General features: G+C 40.1%; 1 protein-coding gene across 1 annotated transcript in view; it reads right to left on the bottom strand.

The window, feature by feature from the left end:
- Positions 1-22244, bottom strand: part of LOC104953054 (astrotactin-2) — a gene marked incomplete at its 5' end in the record, with an annotated part of 55486 nt that overhangs the window by 17996 nt on the left and 15246 nt on the right. Inside the window, 2 exons of the mRNA XM_010779974.1 lie at positions 13065-13213; positions 14949-15082. Coding sequence (XP_010778276.1) covers positions 13065-13213; positions 14949-15082 — 283 coding nt within the window. The remainder of the gene's footprint in view (positions 1-13064; positions 13214-14948; positions 15083-22244) is intronic.

Raw genomic sequence — 22244 nt, 5'->3', positions numbered from 1 at the left:
GAAATTTGAGGGAAAGTGGCTAAGGAAAAAACACTCTTGTAAGGCACTATTCTTTCACTTGCTTGGTTTTATAGATGATGTGTTAATGACATTTGAAACATTCCTGTACAGTGAATTAATGCAGTAATGTATATGTGACATTTGCAGCTGTGCTTTTAAAACTGCACAAAAGTGTAAATTATTTAAAATATTTTCCTTTTTCTGAAATTGTTAACTTTTTCTATAGTAAATCATTATGTGATATTCATTAGTTAAATATCAATTCTCTTCTGGTTTGAAAAAAACATCTGAATTACTCATCATACTAGCTCAATGTAATTTATAAAAAAAAGCTTAACATTTGATCTGATATCTTTACTTGGTATAGTAAAAAGTGATTTGATTTATTTTATGCAAATATTTGTTTAGTTATTATATCTTAAATGTAAAAAATGCTCAATTATGTGCTCATTGCTCAAGTATTTTCTTGTTTCTGGTCCCTGTAGGCGCATATATCCTATTGGGGACATGTGGCAGCACAAACCTTGGTCCAAAACTAATTCCTAGATTTGAATAACAAGAGGATTATCATTAAGAATAATATAATAAATTCACATTATTGTTATAATAGATTATAATTAAATGCTGGAGAACTGCATGAACCTATCCACAGAATACAGTTTGTGCTGGTGTTCATTTTTTTCAGTTAATCCTCTCATTCTCTTTCTCAAATTACATTTCTGTTTGTCCTCAAACTGCCTCCTTTCTCCGCCCCTGTTGAACTGTGTCTCTCCGTCTATGTCGACAATTATCAATCCAAGCAATTGTACAGTGGACTCTTTTTTAAATAAACAGAACACAAGCTTCAAATTAACAAACACACAACAAGCTTTATATTTCCTGTAGGCTGCTAAACCTGCAAGGGGCCTCTTCTGTTAAACCGTCAGCACTCAACCCTCCACTCCCCACACTGAGCCTCCACAACGTCATCCTCCCTTCTTCCTTTCACACACACACACACACACACACACACACACACACACACACACACACACACACACACACACACACACACACACACACACACACACACAGGTAGGTTGAAATGACATTCAAGGTAAAATAAAGAGTGGACTCGCGTTGCAAATGAGTTGTGGAGATTAGCTAGCGTCATCCAAGGTAGATATTTAGAGATAGAATCAAAGCACTGTGGGAAATAGATTTCTCCTAGCAGGTTTTGTTGCGAATCATCGTCCAAGTTTTTCTAATCAGGTAAGGGGACATCCCTTTGGACAGCCCTCCTGAGGCACTGTGCTGGCAGAAAGATACATCATTCATTTCTGTTTTTTGAATTGTGTTGTTTGAGAGATGAGTCTAAAATAAGAATATGAAGGAGAACATGAAACTTTACTGATGCCCCTAGGAGGAAATTCTGTTTTTTCCCTTTTTTTAAAAAAATAGATTGAAATGGAAACTATTTTGCCCTTATGCGATAAACTCAATTTGAACTATCTTCATGCAAATACATTGAAAGTTGTGTAAAAAGTACTTGCTGTAAATGAGTAAATCAATACAAATCATAGATACAAATAATGCAAAACAACAGCGGTGCAGACAGCACTCCAAAGTCAAGTAAGTGTTGAAGCTCAGATGTCTTTAAAATGTAATGTTCTCTCATGCTAACATAATCTTCTGATAAACACAACCAATGATACAATATTTGTTCTTGAGACAACAATGTACATGTTTTTCTGTTGACTTCTGCTCTATATTGAACAGATGTTTATTGCGTTTTATGCTTGATTAGCTTGACTGAAAGGTACAGCTTTGTATCATCTGCATAACAACAGAACATGTTGATGATGAATGATGCTAGAAGAGGTTAGGATCCGATATTTGAAACTCAATTAAGTCATGGATTGAATGAAAACATATTAAATGTTGCAGACGCAAAATAAAGGGAATTCCTAACCTTGTTGTAATCTCCCTCTTATTATGAATGATGGGGTCTTATCGCCAGGGCCCCCAATTCTACCTTATTCAGCACCATGTAATACATGTATGTGTTTACTTGAAATGTCTCTCCTGATTGAAAAGAAGGTGAATCTGCAGTAACACATTGATAATGAAACAGAAACATTTTTTCTCTTTTAATAATATTGTATTGAACAATTATCCACGTTCAACAGCCTCATCTGACTTCTGCTAGTTATATTCAGTGGTCAATGCAACTGGTTCTTCAAATGACCTGCTGTTTGTAAAATAGACATTGGTTCAGGTGTGGTGGTTTGTCATCACCTAATGGCCCCTCGGGTCCATGTCTTCCATTTTGATGTGACCCGTGTGTGGTCTGTTTTTACTGCCCCCGGCTCCTTTTTACTGTGGCTCAGCCTCCTCCTAGGTCTGTACTTAGCACTAAGAATAAACGTATGTGTGATGACATGCCGTTGGCTGTGATGCTGCGCTGTATTGACTAGGTGATGCGCACTGACATCGTCCACCTGCTCTACCACAAGACTAGTGGCGGCGGATGGTCTGATGGCTTCAGTTGACTCTGTGATGTGTGTGGGGGCAGCAAGTGTTGCTCATCTCTAAACTGCCTTTAGCCACAGTGTTATCTTTGCTTACTGCAAGTAAGTAAGCAGCGCCTTGTCGCTTAAGAAATACAACAAAAATGGGACAATAAATAACATTAGGATTAGTAAAGATTGTTGGGCGGCTACAAAGGTTCTGATTCTTGCGTGTTGTTGCCAACAAAGCCAAATGTGTCATAATTGTAGCTAAAGAAATAATCCAGCAGTAGCTATTGGTTCTCTCCTGCTTATTATCACAAAGAGCCATTGGATAACAACTACCGGTAAATATGTATGTCTATCATTGTGTGTGTTTGCAATGTTCTGAATCACAATGTGAGACTTATTCATTCCAATAAATGCTTAAATACAATTGAAATTGATTTGTTAGCTAGACTGGATTCATAAAGTCCAGGCCACCATGATTTGTGATAATGCTTCATGTCATAACACACATAGATCACATAATTATCCTGATGAATGATGGGGAAAACAATGCCCCACAACACACAGTGATGAATGGAAATGGAAGGGGCAGCAATCTCATCTTGTCTTAATAACAATTCCAGGACGAATCCATCCATGGGAGTGAGAGGTTCCATGAACACACAGTCCACATCTACAGTACAGTATATAAGGGACACAGAAGGAGTGTTATGGCTACTGAGAGATGGAGAGACAAACAAATCATACCGCTAAAGTCTAGACCTATGGCAAAGAGAGAGATACTTACAATGGGTGTGTGAGGATGAAAAATGGAAAAGGAAGCAAAAAGGGAAAAGGAATGCAGAAAGCCCTTGGCCCCCTGCCTGCAATCTGCAATCTGCTGATGGCGAGCCTCGTGACGAGGAGGTGCACAGCGTCCATTTTTAGCGATGAGGTCATCTTTAATTAACAAAACAAAGAGAGTCAGCTGTGTCACTCCAATCTGTTATCTGCACCCATGCTCAAGGACACCGTTTATCTCCATATAATTCAATCTCTTTGAATGAGGGCTTATCGACGCATTGGGGGGCATTCTTGGTCACAACCAATAATGGAGCTGTTACATGTACAGGGGTAGGGGATACCGCTGATCTCAGAAGAGAAGGGGGGACATGAGGAGTGGAGAGATATTTTACAGAAGAAGAGAGTAAAACAGAGGAAGATCCACATGTCATACGTATATCCTAATAAACTGTGAGCTGGAAGGAGGGAATTGGAACTAATAAGGCCAAAGATCAATGGCTAATTTGTTGCAGTGGCAGCATGAGGTGACATCATTGCTGTGTAACCCTCTGCTGTTCTCTGCGTCTCAATAGCACTCCTCCATATGTTGATTACTGTTTTCTTACGTCTTTTATTTGATTTCTGCCTATTTTGTCTCGTCCTTTATTTACAGTGTCCTACAACATTTTCATAAAATCTCAATATGTTTTTCTTCTCCTTCTCTTCCCTGTGATTGATTGTTCTCCATACCACACAATCAGGTATCATAGAGCAGTGACTGAACAAAGAGACTAACAGGTTTTTAATTACCGCTAAGTGTGTGCATTTGTGCGAGAGTTGTGGGAAGCACAGTGGCTGGCTGATGAGCGCATTCACAAAAAAAGTGTCACCTCAGCATAATGCGTTTTAAGGACAAGCCATGCAAATTGGCAGCCGACGAGAGAATAGAGGGATTGTAAAAATGTGATAATGGAAACCACAGGCATTCTGAATTCAGCAAATAAGGGGTACTTTAGGTTAACCTTTAAATTAGACAAATGTTATCAAATTTTTTCCCCATGGGAACTCCCAGTAGTTAGACAGGAAAAAGGGCTTAAGGATGTCTGACATTATAGTGTAGGTAAGCCACTAATTATTCCCATACAGTCAAAATACACTCTTTCTTCCTTTTGTAAGCAATCTGAAGTTGTGGCCACTGTATAGAGTGTTCACAAAGTAGAAGTTTCAATGGAAAAGGTTGACTACCTGACTTTGGTATGTTTAAGTGAGACCAGGTGAGGTTCTTATTTTTGGCCCAGTTACAATTGCCAAATCAAAATATCCTTAGAGGGTCGTTTTGGTAATCTTATCGCAGGTTCAAAGCACAGGTTAAAATGATATAGCCTCAACGCCACTACAAAATAACTTTAAGTTACAAAAGCTTTTTTTTTCTCGCTTTGTCACTTTTTTATTTTGCTGATGCAGATATTAAAGATAGAGGTTTTCAAAATGTGTCCATTTAATGCTCTTATCAGATTTCTTAATATCATCTGTGATCCTCAATATCTTCTTACATATCACAGCTGGTTTGACCTACTGCTGTAGAGGAATGCTGAGCCCCACACAAATACATCGCCTGGCTTCTGGGTCTCTGCAAATGCTGTCTTTGCCTTGGTGTGCCATCTAGAGGCCTGTGTGAAGCCCAGTGAAGCTGATCTCATATTCAACACTGGATGAAAAGGAGATTGTACAATTAACTTAACAAGCTACAGAGACGCTAACAGTTGGAATGATAACCCATAAAAATGGCCTAACTTCTGAATTGTTACAGAAAAATACAGTTAAAAATAATACATGTAGTAGCAATACATGACACTAAATTAACTGAAACCACTGTCGCCAATGAACAGTAGTGATCACAATGGAGTCATTAACAACCATAAACCCTTCTATTTGACATTTTTATTAGATATGGCTGTAAATTACACTTTGTTAAGAGATAATGTTTCCATGAAATTATGCTTTTCCTTAATGTTGGTAACTTAGTCGAATCATATCTGTATACCAACATCCATAAGGGATTCATTTTACTTTTATTCCAGGAGTAAAAACGAAGGGAGGGACTGTATTGTTTCCTTTAAATGTATTCCTGTTTCACACTGTAAGTGCCCTCTAACAGGGCCTACAAGCTTAATTATCTCTTCTGCAAAGCAGGTCATCAAAATTAATATATTAATTTGACTGCCAGTCAGGATGAGTTATCATGTTTGGAGACTCTGTATGGCCATTACTGTAAATCTCACCTTTGCATCTGCTTTTTGTCAGCCCTCGAATACACCCTATTGAGACAATTAATTGCGATCTGGGATGACCTCATTTCCACCTACACTTCATCTCAGTGAGTCACAGCTCCTCTTGCCTTACTGGCCTTGTATGAACAGGTGATCCCTCTCTGTCTGCTCCATCTGTACATCTGGCACTAGCTGCATTCAGACTGCTTCTCTGCTCCACTGACGCGGCGGCTGTTCTCGACTCCCTGCATCAATTGCTTCCTGTGCGCATGCTGACAAGCTATGTTGAGCACACAGCCTCCGTGAGCTAACAGCAGGTGTTTATCTGCTATGGCAACAGAGTTCTTGGGAACCCCCTATCAAATGAAAATTGGTTTGTGTTTTTATCTCGCAAGCAGGACACTTTTCCTTACATTTAAGTACAGTAAAATATGATATTTGTTAGTCTGCTCAGTTCAGTAGATTTCTGTGAAGAAATGTTGTTGTTTTATGGTGAATGCACGTTCCTGTGAAGAGATCCCTCGCCACTTACTTCCCCAAACGATATGGCTTTATTGCCCTCCCTTTCTCTTTTTAAGGGTCTGTTTTATCTATTAAGTAGAGCGGTTGATGTCACAGTGTCCCCACCTTCAACTTTGCTGCAAGGATGGGTCGATTGTTCTGAACCGAGATGATCACAGCCTCTCCATGGACCTGCCCTGGCTGCCATCTTTTTAAGTGCCTGTTTGTTGGTGTGTTCGTGATTGCTGAGCGTGTATGTCTTAAATCTTGTGTGCCTAACTCCCTGCGGGCCTGCGACATTGACAATGAACAGTGTGTGCTGAACAATGCTTGAGTCCCTTCGGAGACTAGAAGCAGTGGAAGGCAGCATTCCTGAGTTTTATGATCTAAGGTTGAGAGTCCCCTTAATGATGCTTTCTCTGTATGATGGCAGGGTTTCATCCTATTTCCTCTGATGTATAGAGCTTCTTCAAGGTTATGGGAAGCCAAACATTTAATATACACTGAACAAAAATATAAACGCAACACTTTTGTTTTTGCTAACATTTTTCATGAGATGAACTCAAAGATCTAAAACATTTTCTATATACACAAAATAACCATTTCTCTCAAATATTGTTCACAAATCTGAAAAAATCTGTGATAGTGAGCACTTCTCCTTTGCCGAGATAATCCATCCCACCTCACAGGTGAGGCATATCAAGATGCTGATTAGACAGCATGATTATTGCACAGGTGTGCCTTAGGCTGGCCACAATAAAAGGCCACTCTGAAACGTGCATTTTGTGAATCGAGTGGCCCATGGTGATGGTGGGGTTATGGTATGGGCAGGTGTATGTTATGGAAGATGAACACAGGCCACTCGATTCCCAACATAACCCTAACCCTAATCCTCACACCAGATACTGACTGGTTTTCGGACCCCCCCAGACCCCCCCAATAAAGCAAAAATGCATGTTTCAGAGTGGCCTTTTATTGTGGCCAGCCTACTAGCCTGTGAGGTGGGATGGATTATCTCGGCAAAGGAGAAGTGCTCACTATCACAGATTTTTTCAGATTTGTGAACAATATTTGAGAGAAATGGTTATTTTGTGTATATAGAAAATGTTTTAGATCTTTGAGTTCATCTCATGACAAATGGGAGCAAAAACAAAAGTGTTGCGTTTATATTTTTGTTCAGTGTATGTATGTAGCTGGTTATGATTGACTGGCAAGACAGCAGTAAAATGCCTGTGTGTTTCTACAAATACTAGCACTGTATATTATGTATCAGTAATTCCTAAGAATAATAACACAACATATGTATATTGTAGGGTATCTTGCAGTTAATACTGGATACTACAAAACTGAATGAAGATAACCGAGGTACAATTTGTTCACGACCCCCATCCTATTAATTGTAATGATCCTTTATTCTTTATTTTATGGTTTTAGTAGTTGAGTTTTGTAGTCATTACTTCATAAACATTTCATTTTTAAGAACTTGATCCTGGAACATGTTTTCATATAAAAAAATCCTCTCTGTGTAGACTGGGCCAGAATTCTGTAGCAGCCGTCACATTATGAGACAGGATTAATTATGGCTATGAATTCTCATGTTGATGTGTGTTGCTCCCGGGATAATAAATTATGTTACTCTATATAAAACTAACTGTTTATGATAGTCGTAGTTGAGTCCCATAACTCTCACCTCTCACTCTTACTCAACCTTTGGACCAAATGACGTGTTTATGTTATATAATTTTGAGTTATTACTCATAAATACATCTTTTGGTATATGCTACAAGAAATTCACACTCGATTTTCATTAATGTTTTTATGCAGGACGACAAGGGTAAAAAAAGGGTCAAATAAATATTTCTGTAAACTGCGTCTGATTTGAAATCTATATATTTCCAACATTTCTGAAAGTACACAGCAGATCATACGGTGGCCCTGAAGTGCAAGTCAAAACAACATTTCAAAAACACTACAGCATTTCACAAAACATTACAACATTTCAGAAAACTCCACAGCATTTCAGAAAAACGCCACAGCATTTCAGAAAATGCTACAGCATTTCACATTTTACGGAAAGGGTATTCCTTGAGAGAGAACACTTATTTTTATTATTCTTATTATTCTTATTCTCTGGCTGTAGCGTTTTGTGACATGCTGTAGTGTTTTGTGAAATGTTGTTTTGACTTGCACTTCAGGGCCACTATAAGATCAGATTGAATAGCAGCATTTCCCATGATGAGCCGAGGTTTGCATCAGTGATAGAGTTGAATCAGTTGTCAGGAGGTTGACCAGGTATGTTTATGCTCACATTCCTGGTGTGAAAGTGGGAAGCAGGCATTCAAGGACAGAAAGGAGATGTTTCTGTAACCAACATGTGTTTTAATTTTTCCTTAAAGTGCCAACGAGCATAACATCTCTCATGATTTACTGCTAATATAAGCCCTGAGATCCACCCTGGTTTATGTCAGACTACTTAAGAGGACACAAGAACTTACATAAAGTACTGACATACTGAAGTCTGTTGATACTGTGTGTACACACTATAAGTGTTACTATGGTACTGAGTGCTGTGAAATAGCCATAGAAAACAACACCCACTGAACAGATTCCCTATGGGAAGGATTTGCTTCAAGGTCAAACTCTCGCTGGTCATACAACTTTACAATTTCTTTTTCCTTTAAAATGTTCAGATTAATTAAATTGCAAAAAAGAGGTGAACAACAGAAATTGTTCAGGTGTTGCATATTACCACGAATATTGCACAAATAGTATCTCTCTCAAGTTGTACAACCATGCATGTATAGGTCCATAAAGTAGAGCATCATGTCCATATATAAAATAAGATATATGAACCAAGGTCTTGACTGCTCTTCTTTTACATCAAAGCCAAAGCTTCTCTTGACCCCAGAGGGAAGGTTTGAGAAGGACCAGAGACAAGCCTTTATTAAGAAAAGAGGACTTTTTCCCTAAACAACACTGATAAGTGATATGATATGAGGTGTTTGTAGACAGGGACATGATAGTTGGTACAGATGTGAGAGGAACGGGGTGATCCTTTATAACAAAATGATCTATTTAAAGCCTCACTGATAGAAGACAGAAAAAAGGATAAATATAATTTAAGAGAGGGGAAATAGTGAGAGATGTCGAAAAGGGATGAGAAGAGTGAAAAATGTAAGCTGGTGGTGCCTGGTTTCAGAGGTCATGTGAAAGATGTTGGTACATTTTCAGGAAGTCATGCTGGTTGAAAAACGAGCATGAGATCCAATAACAAATTAAGCTTTTCTGCATTTTCTCTACGTATTTTGTTTCCTACTTTTAAGGAACTTTAAATTAAGGTAAAGACACAGATAGAAGTGCAAACTGTCCTACTCTAGGTGGGAATAAGGTTTTATTTTTACAACTAAGTTCGTCTTTAGTCAATGCAGAAAATAAGATTCTGATCAAATAAATGGTGATGGATGTGAAGTAAGAGTCAAATCAAAGCCACAGTATACTTAGCAATAAAAGAACAAATGGCAAAGAGAAGCTTAGGCAGTATTACAAACAGTCCGTGAGCTAACAAGGTTGACCCTTACACCACCCAACATATTGAGGGTTTTTATCTGAAGAAGGCACCTGTATACAATACACTAAAACTTTGACTTCATTTTTCAACTCAGCAATGGTACCGATTGCAAGAAAGTATGCAGCCCTATGATATTTTACAAGCTGAGGCATGATATCATCTCTATAATTTACAGAAAGCAAGAGGGAGTCACATTAGCAACGTTTATGGATATTAGCTTAGAAGAAGATACCATTCACTTTCAAGATTGTCAAGGACCTCATGATTGCATCCATTCATGCAGGAAGCTGGGGGAAAAAACCTGAGCCTAAAGAGTTGCATCATTGGAACCAGCTTTTTAACATGGATAAAACTGTCATCAAGATTGTGTAAAATCTCACTGAACGTGAAAACCTTCCTCGTCTGCCCTGATAACTAGAGTGATGATGGGGGATTTCGAGGTTTAAAAAACCCCACAAAGGTAATTACATTGGTAAATGGATCTTTCACCGTTTATGTTGATGGAGAATTTTTTATGTCTATGTTAATTGAATAAGCAAAGACATATTCACATACACAACCATTAACGTGTTGTCTGATATGGCTATACAGTATATACTTATATGGCTAAGCCAAGGCATTTTCGTGCTACTAAACTACACTTTTTTATTACATACAGTATGTACACATTCCCATAATGGACTGGTAAGCATTACAAAGCAAGAACCAAATTAAAGTTAGAACCCAGCGTTCTCTTGATGAAATTAATGTTTTGAACTAAATATTTTTGAACCAAGCCAGAAACTCAAGATTGATTTATTCTTATTGTATAATGACTGACCTAAACACTATACTGTATATATACTGTAGATCTATTAAAAGGCATGTAGTATCATCTTATATCCCTGTCTAGACAGCACTGACATAGCAACATGGCTTGGGAACCCATTGAGAGCTGAATCCAAGTGTCTGCATCTTCACACTGGCTCTCTGTCTGTCATCTGTATGAGTGTGCACATGGCTGAATGTGTGTGCTCTGAGTTTGTGACTCATGCTCAGCATGGCTGAATGTCTGTGTGTGGCTGCCTGTTTATCTTTCCTCTCCCTCAGACACCAGCCTGAAGCAGTGTTTCAACTTAGCAATGGATGTGGATCCCCTGGATAGGGTTGCTGCCCTAACTACTGTAGATGTGTTTTATTATCCAATGGTCCCATTTCTCCAACACACTATGAAATTGTCCATGTAATTGTCCGGTGTACCTTTTTGTTTGTATGTACTGTATACAAAACAATAATACTGTGGTTAGCTGTGAGTACTGCTGATACTGCTCAAACCCTTGTCTGGCATCAAACTGGGTGAGCACAGACCAGTTTGTTTAAATGATGGAATTTGATCACTTTGTGAAACAGTGAGGAGGACCATCAACTGTAAAATGTCAGGTTTTCCATAATGTTCTCTCCTTCAAATCTGAACACCTCACACTGCTCTTTGTTCCAAATACTGTATCAGCCCTTAAGCTTTGGATCAGGATTTCCCCCTATGATTGCCTAGATTATCAAATACAGTTTACTTGAAATCATCCGTCCATCATCAAATGTTGGAGAGGAAGGCTTGACTGCTTAACGGTTCAAATCATTACACAGTCTTGGAAAATATGATCAGGGAAAATGAGAATGAGAAACCCGAAAACAACCAAGGTGCCCTCGAGCAAAGTATTTATCCCAAAACTGCTCTATTAGAGTTGCTCAGTAGCCAACGGTAGAAGACTGGTTTCACGCGCCACTTAAGTAAGGGAATGTGTGTGTTTGTGTGTATATCTGTTGTTGTCAAGCAGTGAAAAGAAACATCAACAAATGAGCTTGAGAGGACAACAGAAGTTTGTTCTGAAGCCGCACAAGGTGAGCAAGGAGCAAAGCCAAGGTGGACTTCATTTTTATCTCATCCTATGGTTTTATTATATAGACTTCAATTTTCTTACAAAATGCCTCAAAATTGGAGCTTGAATAAGAAACCAGTAGTGGCTACAGGGAGTACAAATCCAATAATTTCCAAATAAGTCAGAGTAAGTGTGAGAAAATGGCACTATGGCTTTTCTTTGCTGAGTCCAGAGAACACAATCTCATCATTTTAAGAGGCCCCTATTATTTCATAAATCGATCCCTGCAATACCTTCCAACTTTGTATCAGCAACCTTGATCCCCCCGTTTTGGAGAACAATGAAGGGTTTGAGTAGCTGCAGTTCGGAGTATTTGCATTAGATGTGGGAACTATCCAGATACATATGCCTGTACAGTTTATAATACATGATGTTTCCACTGAAGGAGAACCATAGTCTGCCAGTTTCCTGCCAATTAACATACTCCTCTCTAAGAGGGTCATATACTGAACATACACATATCAATGTACTCAAGTAAGTTCACTTTTTTCCTTTCACTGAAGTTCCACATCAAATTTGTCCAGAGACTTGAACAAAGTTTCAAATAAACAACACAAACATGACTAGTTAGAGATAAACAGTGACAGACAGTGAAGGGAGATACAAAAGACCAAGACAATCACTTGCAAATCTATATTATACTGTCTGATACGGCCTGGTTTATAGTGGTGACTGGCACATAGCAGAGTGAGTCACCAACACCATCTGCCCCTTCCTCTCTCACCTCTGCCTGTGTCTAGCTGTCTGGACCCTCTCCTCGCTCGCTGGTGCCCACGCTTCATCAGCACTCCTCCCTGGGGTGATGGATGGTCTGTCCATACTTCCCAATGACTCAAGCCAGCTTCTTCCAGGCCACCTCATTTCTTCAACATTATTAAATTCCTTCCTATCACCCTTCCTCTGACTCACCCCAGCCCCTCGTCACCGCCATGGCCAGCCCAGCCCTACGGTCAGCACCATTTGTGGCACTTGATAAATTGCCATACGTCATTTTTCTATCATCTTCAGTCCGAGCCCTTCCTTCTTTTCTGTATAAACAAAACTTTACCATCACCGTCACTCTAAAGATTTGAGCAATATATTGAAGTATCTTAGTTAATAGTTATTCATTAATTTTCTGTTTATTGTAAATCTACCTTTTATTTTTGTGTAATTTTAGTTATTACACCCAATAGGCATATGTTTTATTACCACAGGGTGTGCACGAGACAACAGCAAGATATAAGAAAACTGTTGTACTTCTATGATATTGGATCAAAGAAATAAAATGCACAGAAACGACTCTTGCCTGGACTTGGATCTTCAACCCATTACCTTTTCTATTTGCAGTTCAAATATGCTGTGGAATCTTGTGAAACATTCCCTATTTCAGCTAGTTACAGGTCTATCGATGGACTAACACACTTAATAAATTGTACGATTTTATGGATGTGAGTATGCATGGTTATGGCATGGTTAGTAAAAGACAGGGTTTCTTCACATCATAGTATTTAGAAGTAGAGTATACAGTTACAAAAATCAACTAAGTGTTAGATTTGAGTGTTTCTACCTGTGTAGACCTCTGCCTCTGAGGGATCCTCCACTCGTTTATGCTGGATGATGTAGTCAGAGACTTTGCAGCCAATCAGAGGCTCCACGTCCATCCACTCCACGGCCACCATTGTGCTTGAGGGCTCCAGGTAAGGGGCTAGGCGCAAACTAAGGAGAAGATTCAACACATGTTAATAAGATAAATATTAACAATGATATCAACAGGTAACCACAAACACCCTAGTTTTGAATTTGTATTAAGTGTGTTATGTGCCTAAGGTATGGATATAAACCCTAGAATTGATGAGTAAGAATCCCATGTGGTAATGGTTATGTTCGAGTGCAGACTGTCACACCTCTGCCTTTACACTACAGTATCTCATTGGATAACAGGATGGAAAACAGCAGCTTTAAACAAAACAGCATTCCAATGCCACCTATTCTCCAGAAGTGTTCCCTGTGAGTCTTCCCTCTAATAATTCAAAAGAGATAAAATAGCAATATTTCCATTTTGCCTGCCCTCAAGCTGTGTCTGTGACAATGGCTAAGAGAGGTAGGCCTATCCCTCTTTCATAAAAAGGATGCTCTCGGATTTATCTTCACAGACAATCATAAAAAGTTCTGCAGGTTTTTACTGGTTTTACTGGTTTTTACTGGTTTTTACTCCGGCACTTACCAGATTTGGAGATTTGCTTGCTGCAAGCTCTCATGACTTGTCTTTTTGTGCCAGTATGCATGGGCCCAGGGAAAACCTGACCAAAACTCTGGTTGTGGCACCACCCCATTATCTACAATTTCCCCACCACAATCCTCAAACCAGCCAATACCCAAACCACCGTAAGAGTCCACTTGTGCATGACTTGTGCAACATATTTTTGGTAAAGTATTGCTTAAGAGTTAAAAAAAATAATCAAATCACAAGGTCAATTTTCTAGCTGTTCTGGAGTTTATCAGGAGTCTGCCATTTTTTTGTAAGTTGAGTGAATTTTAAATGTATAAATGTTGTTTTTCTTCTCGTCTATGTCGGCTTAAAAGCTAAGGTGCCAATGTTAATTTGACCCTGGAAGCGGTGGAAGACTGGGAGCCAATTTTGACCCTGTTGCCACAAACTCCTTCATAGATATGCGTCATAAATCCAAAATGTGTGATATTTTAAATAAAATATATGAATAATATCCAGTCAGTATCCAAGGGATGGATCCTGTTGACCAATACAATTGAAAATGCTTATGTACCTTGTAAGTACAATTTGTGCGATAGTAACCTTGTGATGAAATGTCACTCTTTAACAACAATAACAGTGAACTTTTTGATTTTTAATTGGCAACCATTGACTTAGAAAGCATTATGCCACCCTATGCATTTAGGTTCTGTAGTCAGTTATAGTTGTTAATGTAGGAAGACCAACTTTAACCAAATGTATAGGTTTTGCAAGATTTTGTCACATTGAATACAAATCTTCACAATATTTTATCCTTGTAAAGCTGTTATTGTTTTTCTAGAGTGGTGCCAATGAATGTTGCCTCAGATTAACCCTGGCATGTTATATTCTAATAGCCATATTTTTTTCATTCTTTAAAGACTCTTTCATTGTAGCCTTAAGAACTGAATGAATGCCCTCAGTTCTCAAGGCAGCAATGGGCTGGATGACTCAAGAGTATTATTAAGACACCTTGAATGAGAGAATGTTCTTTTCAGAGGGGTGTAAAGGCAGACTGACAGCTATTAGAACTTCTGGGACTGTGCTTGTTTCTACAACTTTCTCTAGTGCCCCATGAGTCAGTGGAGACAGGTGTGCACGTCCGTGTGCATATGTGTAGGCCTGCAGCTCTGTGGGGCATGGATCCATGAAATATCTCTTGTGCATGAATTACTAGGTTTCACGGTGTCACCTCACACTTACATTGGCTGCCTGAGGGGACTGCAGTTAGGCAGGCCATCTTTGCTGAAGGCACTCAGGTCACAGCGACACCAGTTATCAATGACATCGCCCTTTCCAGCACACCAGTATGAGCTCATTGTGGCACTCTTGAAGGCCTGTAAAGGGTAACAGGTGAGAGAAATGCAATTATTCTGCGCTGCCTGTCCATCTTTGCTTCCCCCACCCCCATCTTCCACCAAGACCACCCTCTTCACCGGTGCACCCATATCCCAGAACACACACACACACCCACACCCACACCCACACACACACACACACATGCAAAATATTCATTTCCATTTCCCCATCCCCCTACAATTAACCATAAACAACAACATATCAAACCTAAGCCTTCCCATATGATTTGTGGGCATTCCAATATTTCTTTGCTTTGAAAGAAATGTCCTCTCTCTGACTTATAGAACTAAAACAGATCTCACAAAGATAGTAGCACAGGTACACACCCACACACCTACACACGGAGTGACCTTTTCAAACCCAACGTTCCCAATTACCGGAAGGCAGGAACATCTCACTAACATTGTCAAGCTTGGACTGTGATATCATAGATGCACTGTGACTTTTATAATGGAGGTGTGAAAGCTGTGACACTCCCCACCTCCTCCATTCTATGCGTATGTTTGTGTGAGGATCTGTCGGTGTCGATGTGGGTCTGTCTGCGAAGGGGACAGGGAGGAGAGGGGGAGGGGTGCTAGAAGATGACATCATCTCCTAACATCCTAGTGCAGCTTCATTAACGGGCAAAAGAAAAATCAAAGGCAGAAGCTCAGTCATCCTCTTAAAGGAAGGGAAATGCCAATAGAACCGTCAAAGTAATAAAGTATAATCTCAGGGCTTTCCCTTAAGCCACAGGCATGATAGACAGTGAGTTCAAGGGAGTTTGCAAGGACTGTGGCTCTCCCTGTCACACTATGGATCAATGGAGCACTCAGTTATTTATGCGCTCTAACTGGTTGGCAGTTCTGCCTCATGCAGACAACTTTGGAGATGTGCTTGATCATGGTCACAAAAATAAGACGCTGGAACCATGCGGAAACATTATCACCCGGTACCAGGCACAGAGAAGACACTCCTTTGTTCATACACCATGACATTCACTTATCCAAAAGTAAAAGAGTTGTTGAGAACACACACAAATCTTTAAGATGACTGTGAACAAGCATTGTGTGCATGTGGGCACATGCAAACATATGCGCGCACACACACACACACACACACACACACACACACACACACACACACACACACACACACACACACACACACACACACACACACACACACACACACACACTTCTGCAGTGTGTTGATTAGTGAAAGTGACATTTGAGATTACTTTGGGCATAGTTCTGACCAGAGAGGCAGACATTTTGGCCAAAAAAAGAGTCAAGGCACGCACTCAGAAGCTGATGTTAGCATTTCCACAACACTGCATTGTTAGCTGTTAAGGAGGCTCAACAGTCTTTCATGGGAACTGACTTCTTCCAATACCCCTTGTTTTACTCAAGGCAAAAGATCTTGAGGTGGGAAAGTAACCACCATGAGCAACAGAGAAAGGAAGAGTGGCGTAAAGGAAAAGGACATAAAAAACATCAACAACATGAAGGTGTGAAAAAAGGAAACTCAACACATTCCCCACCTTACTGTGGGACAGGATCAGGATCCTTCAGCAGTGAAGGCTTCCCCAGTAGTTATCCTCCAACACAAGCCCCTCTAACTGAGCGTGCTGAATGAGCAGTTATTATAGTGGGTAAGCAAGCACTGTAATCCATGGCCATATAATAACCCCTTGGAAAACCAAAAAGGGGAAAAAGGTAATTACATTTCTCCCTCCTTGCCTGAAACCATGTGACTAACTGCTGCCAGAAAACAACAGCAGCAGGGGTTTCGCCACCTCATGTCAATTTGAAGCAAGCCACAGACAAAAGCAAAAAGAAAAAACTGGACTCAAGTCCTATGCACGCACACTGACTAGACAAATATGAGGAATTAGAAATGACCGCTGCTGGGGGCAAAAGAGAGAGAGAGAGACCACAGGACCGCCATGCATTTACCAGCACCAGATTCCTAGAAAAATCCCATATGGGTCTGCTCGCTTGATTGCATGGCTGCACATGTGAAAAATAGACAAAGCGATTACCGCCATGTTTATGTTTGAAGAGTAATGCAAGCCAGTCTCCACTGGGTAAACAGGGAATCTAATTGTGGTTTAGAGAATGAAGTAGGGGGGTAGGTGGGGGGCACAGGAGGTAAAGCAGAGATGAAGATTTAGAGCAAAGCTAAAAGAAAAGTGATACATGTAAAGTGATACTATGTCGGATGTGTGGCCATAAAGAAAGCAATATGTCCGACTGTTGCAAGTGAAGTGAACAAAAATTATTGTGTCAGTGAGGAAAATCGTTTAGTGAGATGACACACAGAGAGTACTTCTGTGTTTAATGCAGAGATAGGTCAGAACTGAAAAGAGGAGGATACCCTATACTGTATTGATAAACCACAGATCATACATTTCCCAGAAATTCTATAGATCCATATACATTCTGTTACGGAAAATGAGGGGTAAGCAACCTTATCTATTATGCTTCATATTAGAAAAGTAAGTATTTTGATTAGAAAGGACCAATCCGAGCATTGACTGTAAGACAGACTTTATGCAGTCATGACAGATAGGCTTTCAGGAATTGGCAATACCGCTATGGTAATAATACCGCAGGGTTCTACAATTTAACAAATATACCACAATCCATTTCTATTGACCTTATCGATATTGAACAAATTGAGCTGAAATGTAATCACCCCCTGCTTACTGAAGACAACATCAGATCAGCAACAACTCCAAGCCTCGACATCATCTAAACCCAGCAGACTCACTGGCACCAAAAACTATTTGGACCTTTCACTTTCGTTGAAGCCTGTCGTGACTAACAAGAGGACAAGGAAGGCCATCGTGACCTCTTAATGTATTAATCTGTTTGTCTAGTCTAAGCTGACCGTATTACTGTCCATCTTCAGAGGCTAATACACAAAAACACTGTCCAGCTGGCCCACACTATTGATTTATAAGATGATCACCAGTGGTGGTAAAGAGTCTGAGTCAGCACGCACAGGACAACATCGATGGTGACCGAAGTGCGTATGTTTGTTTATGTGTCTGTGTGTGCCATTTGTCTAGCCTTTCCAATCATTCAGAGCTAATGGTGTTAACAAAGGAACCAATGGGCTGCTTCTAAGAACCTTATCAGAAGTAGTACTTCCCGGAAAATGGAAGAGGTTTGGTTCATCCAGAGGTTGATAGGGGATTGCCGTGTCACTGGAGGGCCCTCTAACAGCACCAATTGGGTTTTTGTTGCCAACTCTCTGTTCGACGATGGTCTAAGCTCATCTGACCAGCAAGTGGATTGACTGTGCTATGTTACTATGTGTTATCAAATCAAACTTGGTGAATAAACATTATAAATTATGAGAAAAGTTTGTCAATTTGGTTGTTAAACTTTTCTGTAGCCTAAAAGTCAAGTCTGATCTGCTGCTGATGTAATTCATGCTTTGTGGACTAAATGTTCACAATAACATAAACTCAGTTGCTGCCTTCCGGAAGGTTATGATGTTAGGTCAATTATTTTGTCCACCCAACTTCTATCAATGAAGGAACAACATATTTTGTAATGCAATACAGTTCAACAGCACCACAAACTACAACAGCCCAATCACTGTACAAATGAACAACAACAAACTAATAATTGTAACTTTCATGAGGATATCATGTATTGCAAGGTCTTGTATTAGAATGTATTATTTATAGCTGGGGGAACCTAATACACTGGAGGGAGTGAAGTATTTACTGTCCAGAGAGAGTTGATATGAATCTGTGTAATGATCTATAGGAGTGTGCGCTCTCCTTGGTACTGAAGGGATGTCCCTGGAATCAAAACTTGTATTTTTTCTTCCTGTGTGTGCATTCAATAATGAGTCCTGCTGGAGGTGTGTTGAAGACTATCACCCTGAGTTGGCAGAAACATTCATGCTGTGTTTTTGTATTTATTTATTTTTTCAATTTTTAAGTATCTTAAATGATACATTTCTAGTTGCAGGCTCAAAGGACACTAGGGAAACGTCTTTGAATTGTGTTCAATGTTATTTCCACTCACTCTATTACTGGATATTGGACTGGATAATAAGGTCCAGCAAGTCCCCCTCCTCATCTTAAATATACCTGTGCTGGTCTTGTGGGTAATAGTGCAACCTCTTTGGTTTTTGTGCAAATATGTAGTGTTCTTGTGGTTCTGCACCTACTCCTGCCCCCAATGAAATGCCTTAGACACGCCCCTGCGGGGGGCTGCAGTAGTGCGTTATGGTGAGAGCATGACAGCGGCCATTGGCAAGATATAGAGCACTCTGACCCATTAGACTCACAACCAATTTGTTCAAAAGGTTTGCCATAACTCAGTCACAGCATCACAGGACATAGGACCACTGGCAAGCTCCACAAGCGTTAGATTATTTATTTATCCACTGAGGTATTTTTTCTCTGGCACTAAAACAGGGGAGTATCTGTGTGTATTTGCGTGCACACACCAGACCTGTAAGCAAGACCACCTATTAGACGAGTGCAAACCAATTCCAATTCCAAGATCAGTTCCAGTCAAATTCAAGTCAAGACCAGGTTCAAAGCAGACCAGGTTTGAAGCAGGCCAGGTCCAAAGGGAGGCTGTGGCTTAGTGGGTAGAGTGCTGGACTTCGAATCGGGGGATAGTTGGAGTCCCACTGCAGTCAGCATGTCGTTGTGTCCCTGGGCAAGACACTTCACCCCAAATTGCTCCTGTGGGGATTGTCCACAGTACCGAATGTATGTAAGTCGCTTTGGATGTGTGCCTTGGCAGTCTGACATGTCATGTAATGTCATGTCCTTGAACAGTGCAACCTGAGAAATGTATCAAGACAAAGGTGGAGCAAATCTCCAACATTTTCTATTAAAAGAAACTAAAAAATCAATATGCTTTTGCCAGAAAAACAATCAACAAACAAAAGACAATCCACATGCCCTTACTAGTTATCCATGCATATATATTTTTAAGTTTTATTTGAATTGAATGTTATTGTGAGTGTTAACGGAAACCAAAACATTACACTTAAAACAAAATAATTATATATTTTAACCAGAAAAAAGTGTATACATTACTCTACGAAGTCCACAAACCTCAGTATGGCATTCATCCAACAACTGTTGGACAGTGAGACGTTTGGATAAGCGGAAATAGTTTTCTATGGAGTGGTTTTTTTCATTTCTTTCTATTAATCTCAATTATTAGTCAGCTCCGCACACACTTTTTTATTCAACTTCATTGTAAAAGGTTAGAAGGAAATATATCATAGAAGCACATCTTAAAATCTGCGCGATTCAATAATAAAATAAGATGTAAGTGAGACAAAACATGATTTTTCTATACAACCCTTTTTAGGAAACACTATCCTATAATGGAAAGGTGAAAAGTGTCCCACATATTTTTTTATGCAAATCTTTAACTAGTCATTTTTAATGTCAGTACATGTACAACAAAATACTTTATTCTCCCCTTTGACAAAGCCACTTTGAGCAAGTTATTGCTTCTGTTTGATTCGGTTTCTTTGCAGTCCAGGTTGTGGTCTTTTCAATGAAGTGGTCATTTCCTATTGTAAAATAAATCCCTCTCTGGCTTCATAATGAGGAGATTGATGTGGAACGGCCATGACATGTCCTGTCAAACAGTCCGGCCGCCAGGGAGAGGCCACTGAAAGATGCAGCTATTGAGAAATACGGAGGGGAAGGAGCCACAGAGAGAGTGACAGGTGATGTACGGTAAACCTGGTATTATGCACACATAGACACATGCATACAAATAGGTAAACACGTAGAAGGTATGACCTCAGTATATCTTATAATAAGCTGGACAACTAAGCTGCTATTTTGATGGCTTCAGGGGATTTAAGCTAAAAAAAAAAAACTTCATCTCTGAGAAAGCTTTTGCAACATGGCAGCTGTCTTCCCAGATAGACCCAGCCAAGTAGAAAGTCGCAAGACAAAGTGTGTGAGAAAGACACACACACACAAAGACGGAGAGAGAGGGAGAATGAGCAGTGGCGTGTGTGTGTGTGTGTGTATGTGTGTGTGTGTGTGGAAGGACAGGTTGTTGTGTCGCTTGCTTCTAATGCAATTTACGTATGTGCCTTTCAGACTAGCAGCAGCAGTTGCAGCCAAGAGAAGAAGCGAAGGAGGAAAAAGAGGAGCAGAGTGATGGACTCCCCTCCCTCCCAAGAGGTCGATGACATCAATAAGAAGCTAATAATCCTGCCTCAAGCTACCTCAGAAGGGCTGGCCAGAACTATCCACTGCAGTCCACCCCTTCTCCTCCACCTCATACATCTCAGTCTCCACATCCCCAGAAGACCACGGGTTGGGAAGGGGGAGAGAGAAGGATGGAAAGTGAGGTGTTTGGAAGAGAGAGGGAAAAGAGACATTTTGCTCTTCCTCACGTTTAGCTATCGATGAGGCGCACTAGGGATCGTCTGATATTGATTGTGCCTTCTTTTCTTTGGGGCTCTGGTGCTTGTTATGGGCGGCACGTACAGGTGGCTTTGTTGTGTGTATGTGTGTGTTTGTGAGTGCATGAATGCATAATGTGTGTTTGCCTTTTTGCCTCTGGTATTGTTGCTGCTTGCTGTCATTTCAGAAGGGAAGGTAATTAGATGCTTGATTGGGGGGAGCATGAACCCGTCTGCTCCCTATGGCGTGTGTGTGTGTGTTGGGTGTGTGAGTCACCTGCAAACAGCTCTGCTTTGGTTTACACACGCACAAAGAAGAACTGTACCGGATGACATGTAGCTAGACAATGTCAAGCTAAAGCCCAAACAGAGCTAAATGTGGTAAACTAAATGTCAAGTGAAGCCACAGCCCCCTCCTACATTACCTTATGGAAAATGAATCTGATATGATTAACTTTCACTGCATGAAGATCCAAATAGTTTTTAAACAGGATGAATCATAATCACAACATGTGGCCATTAGGCTGATATTGCATTCAGCTGTGTATGCTTGTTTAGACACACATACATTTCTTACACATCGACTTCCCCACAAGAGGAGAAAACTATGATGTCATCTTTTTATGCCCTCTGTATTACAGTGCTCATTTCCAGTGGTCACATTTAACCAACTGATGCCACCTAGAGGTGATTTGATACAACTGCATCAGGTATAAAGCTTCAGAGGACAATGGGTGTGTA

The sequence above is a fragment of the Notothenia coriiceps genome, unplaced genomic scaffold (genome assembly GCF_000735185.1).
Source record: "Notothenia coriiceps isolate Sejong01 unplaced genomic scaffold, NC01 NC01_scaffold00021010, whole genome shotgun sequence".
Classification (NCBI taxonomy): domain Eukaryota; kingdom Metazoa; phylum Chordata; class Actinopteri; order Perciformes; family Nototheniidae; genus Notothenia; species Notothenia coriiceps.
This window is presented reverse-complemented; position numbering and strand designations above follow the sequence as displayed.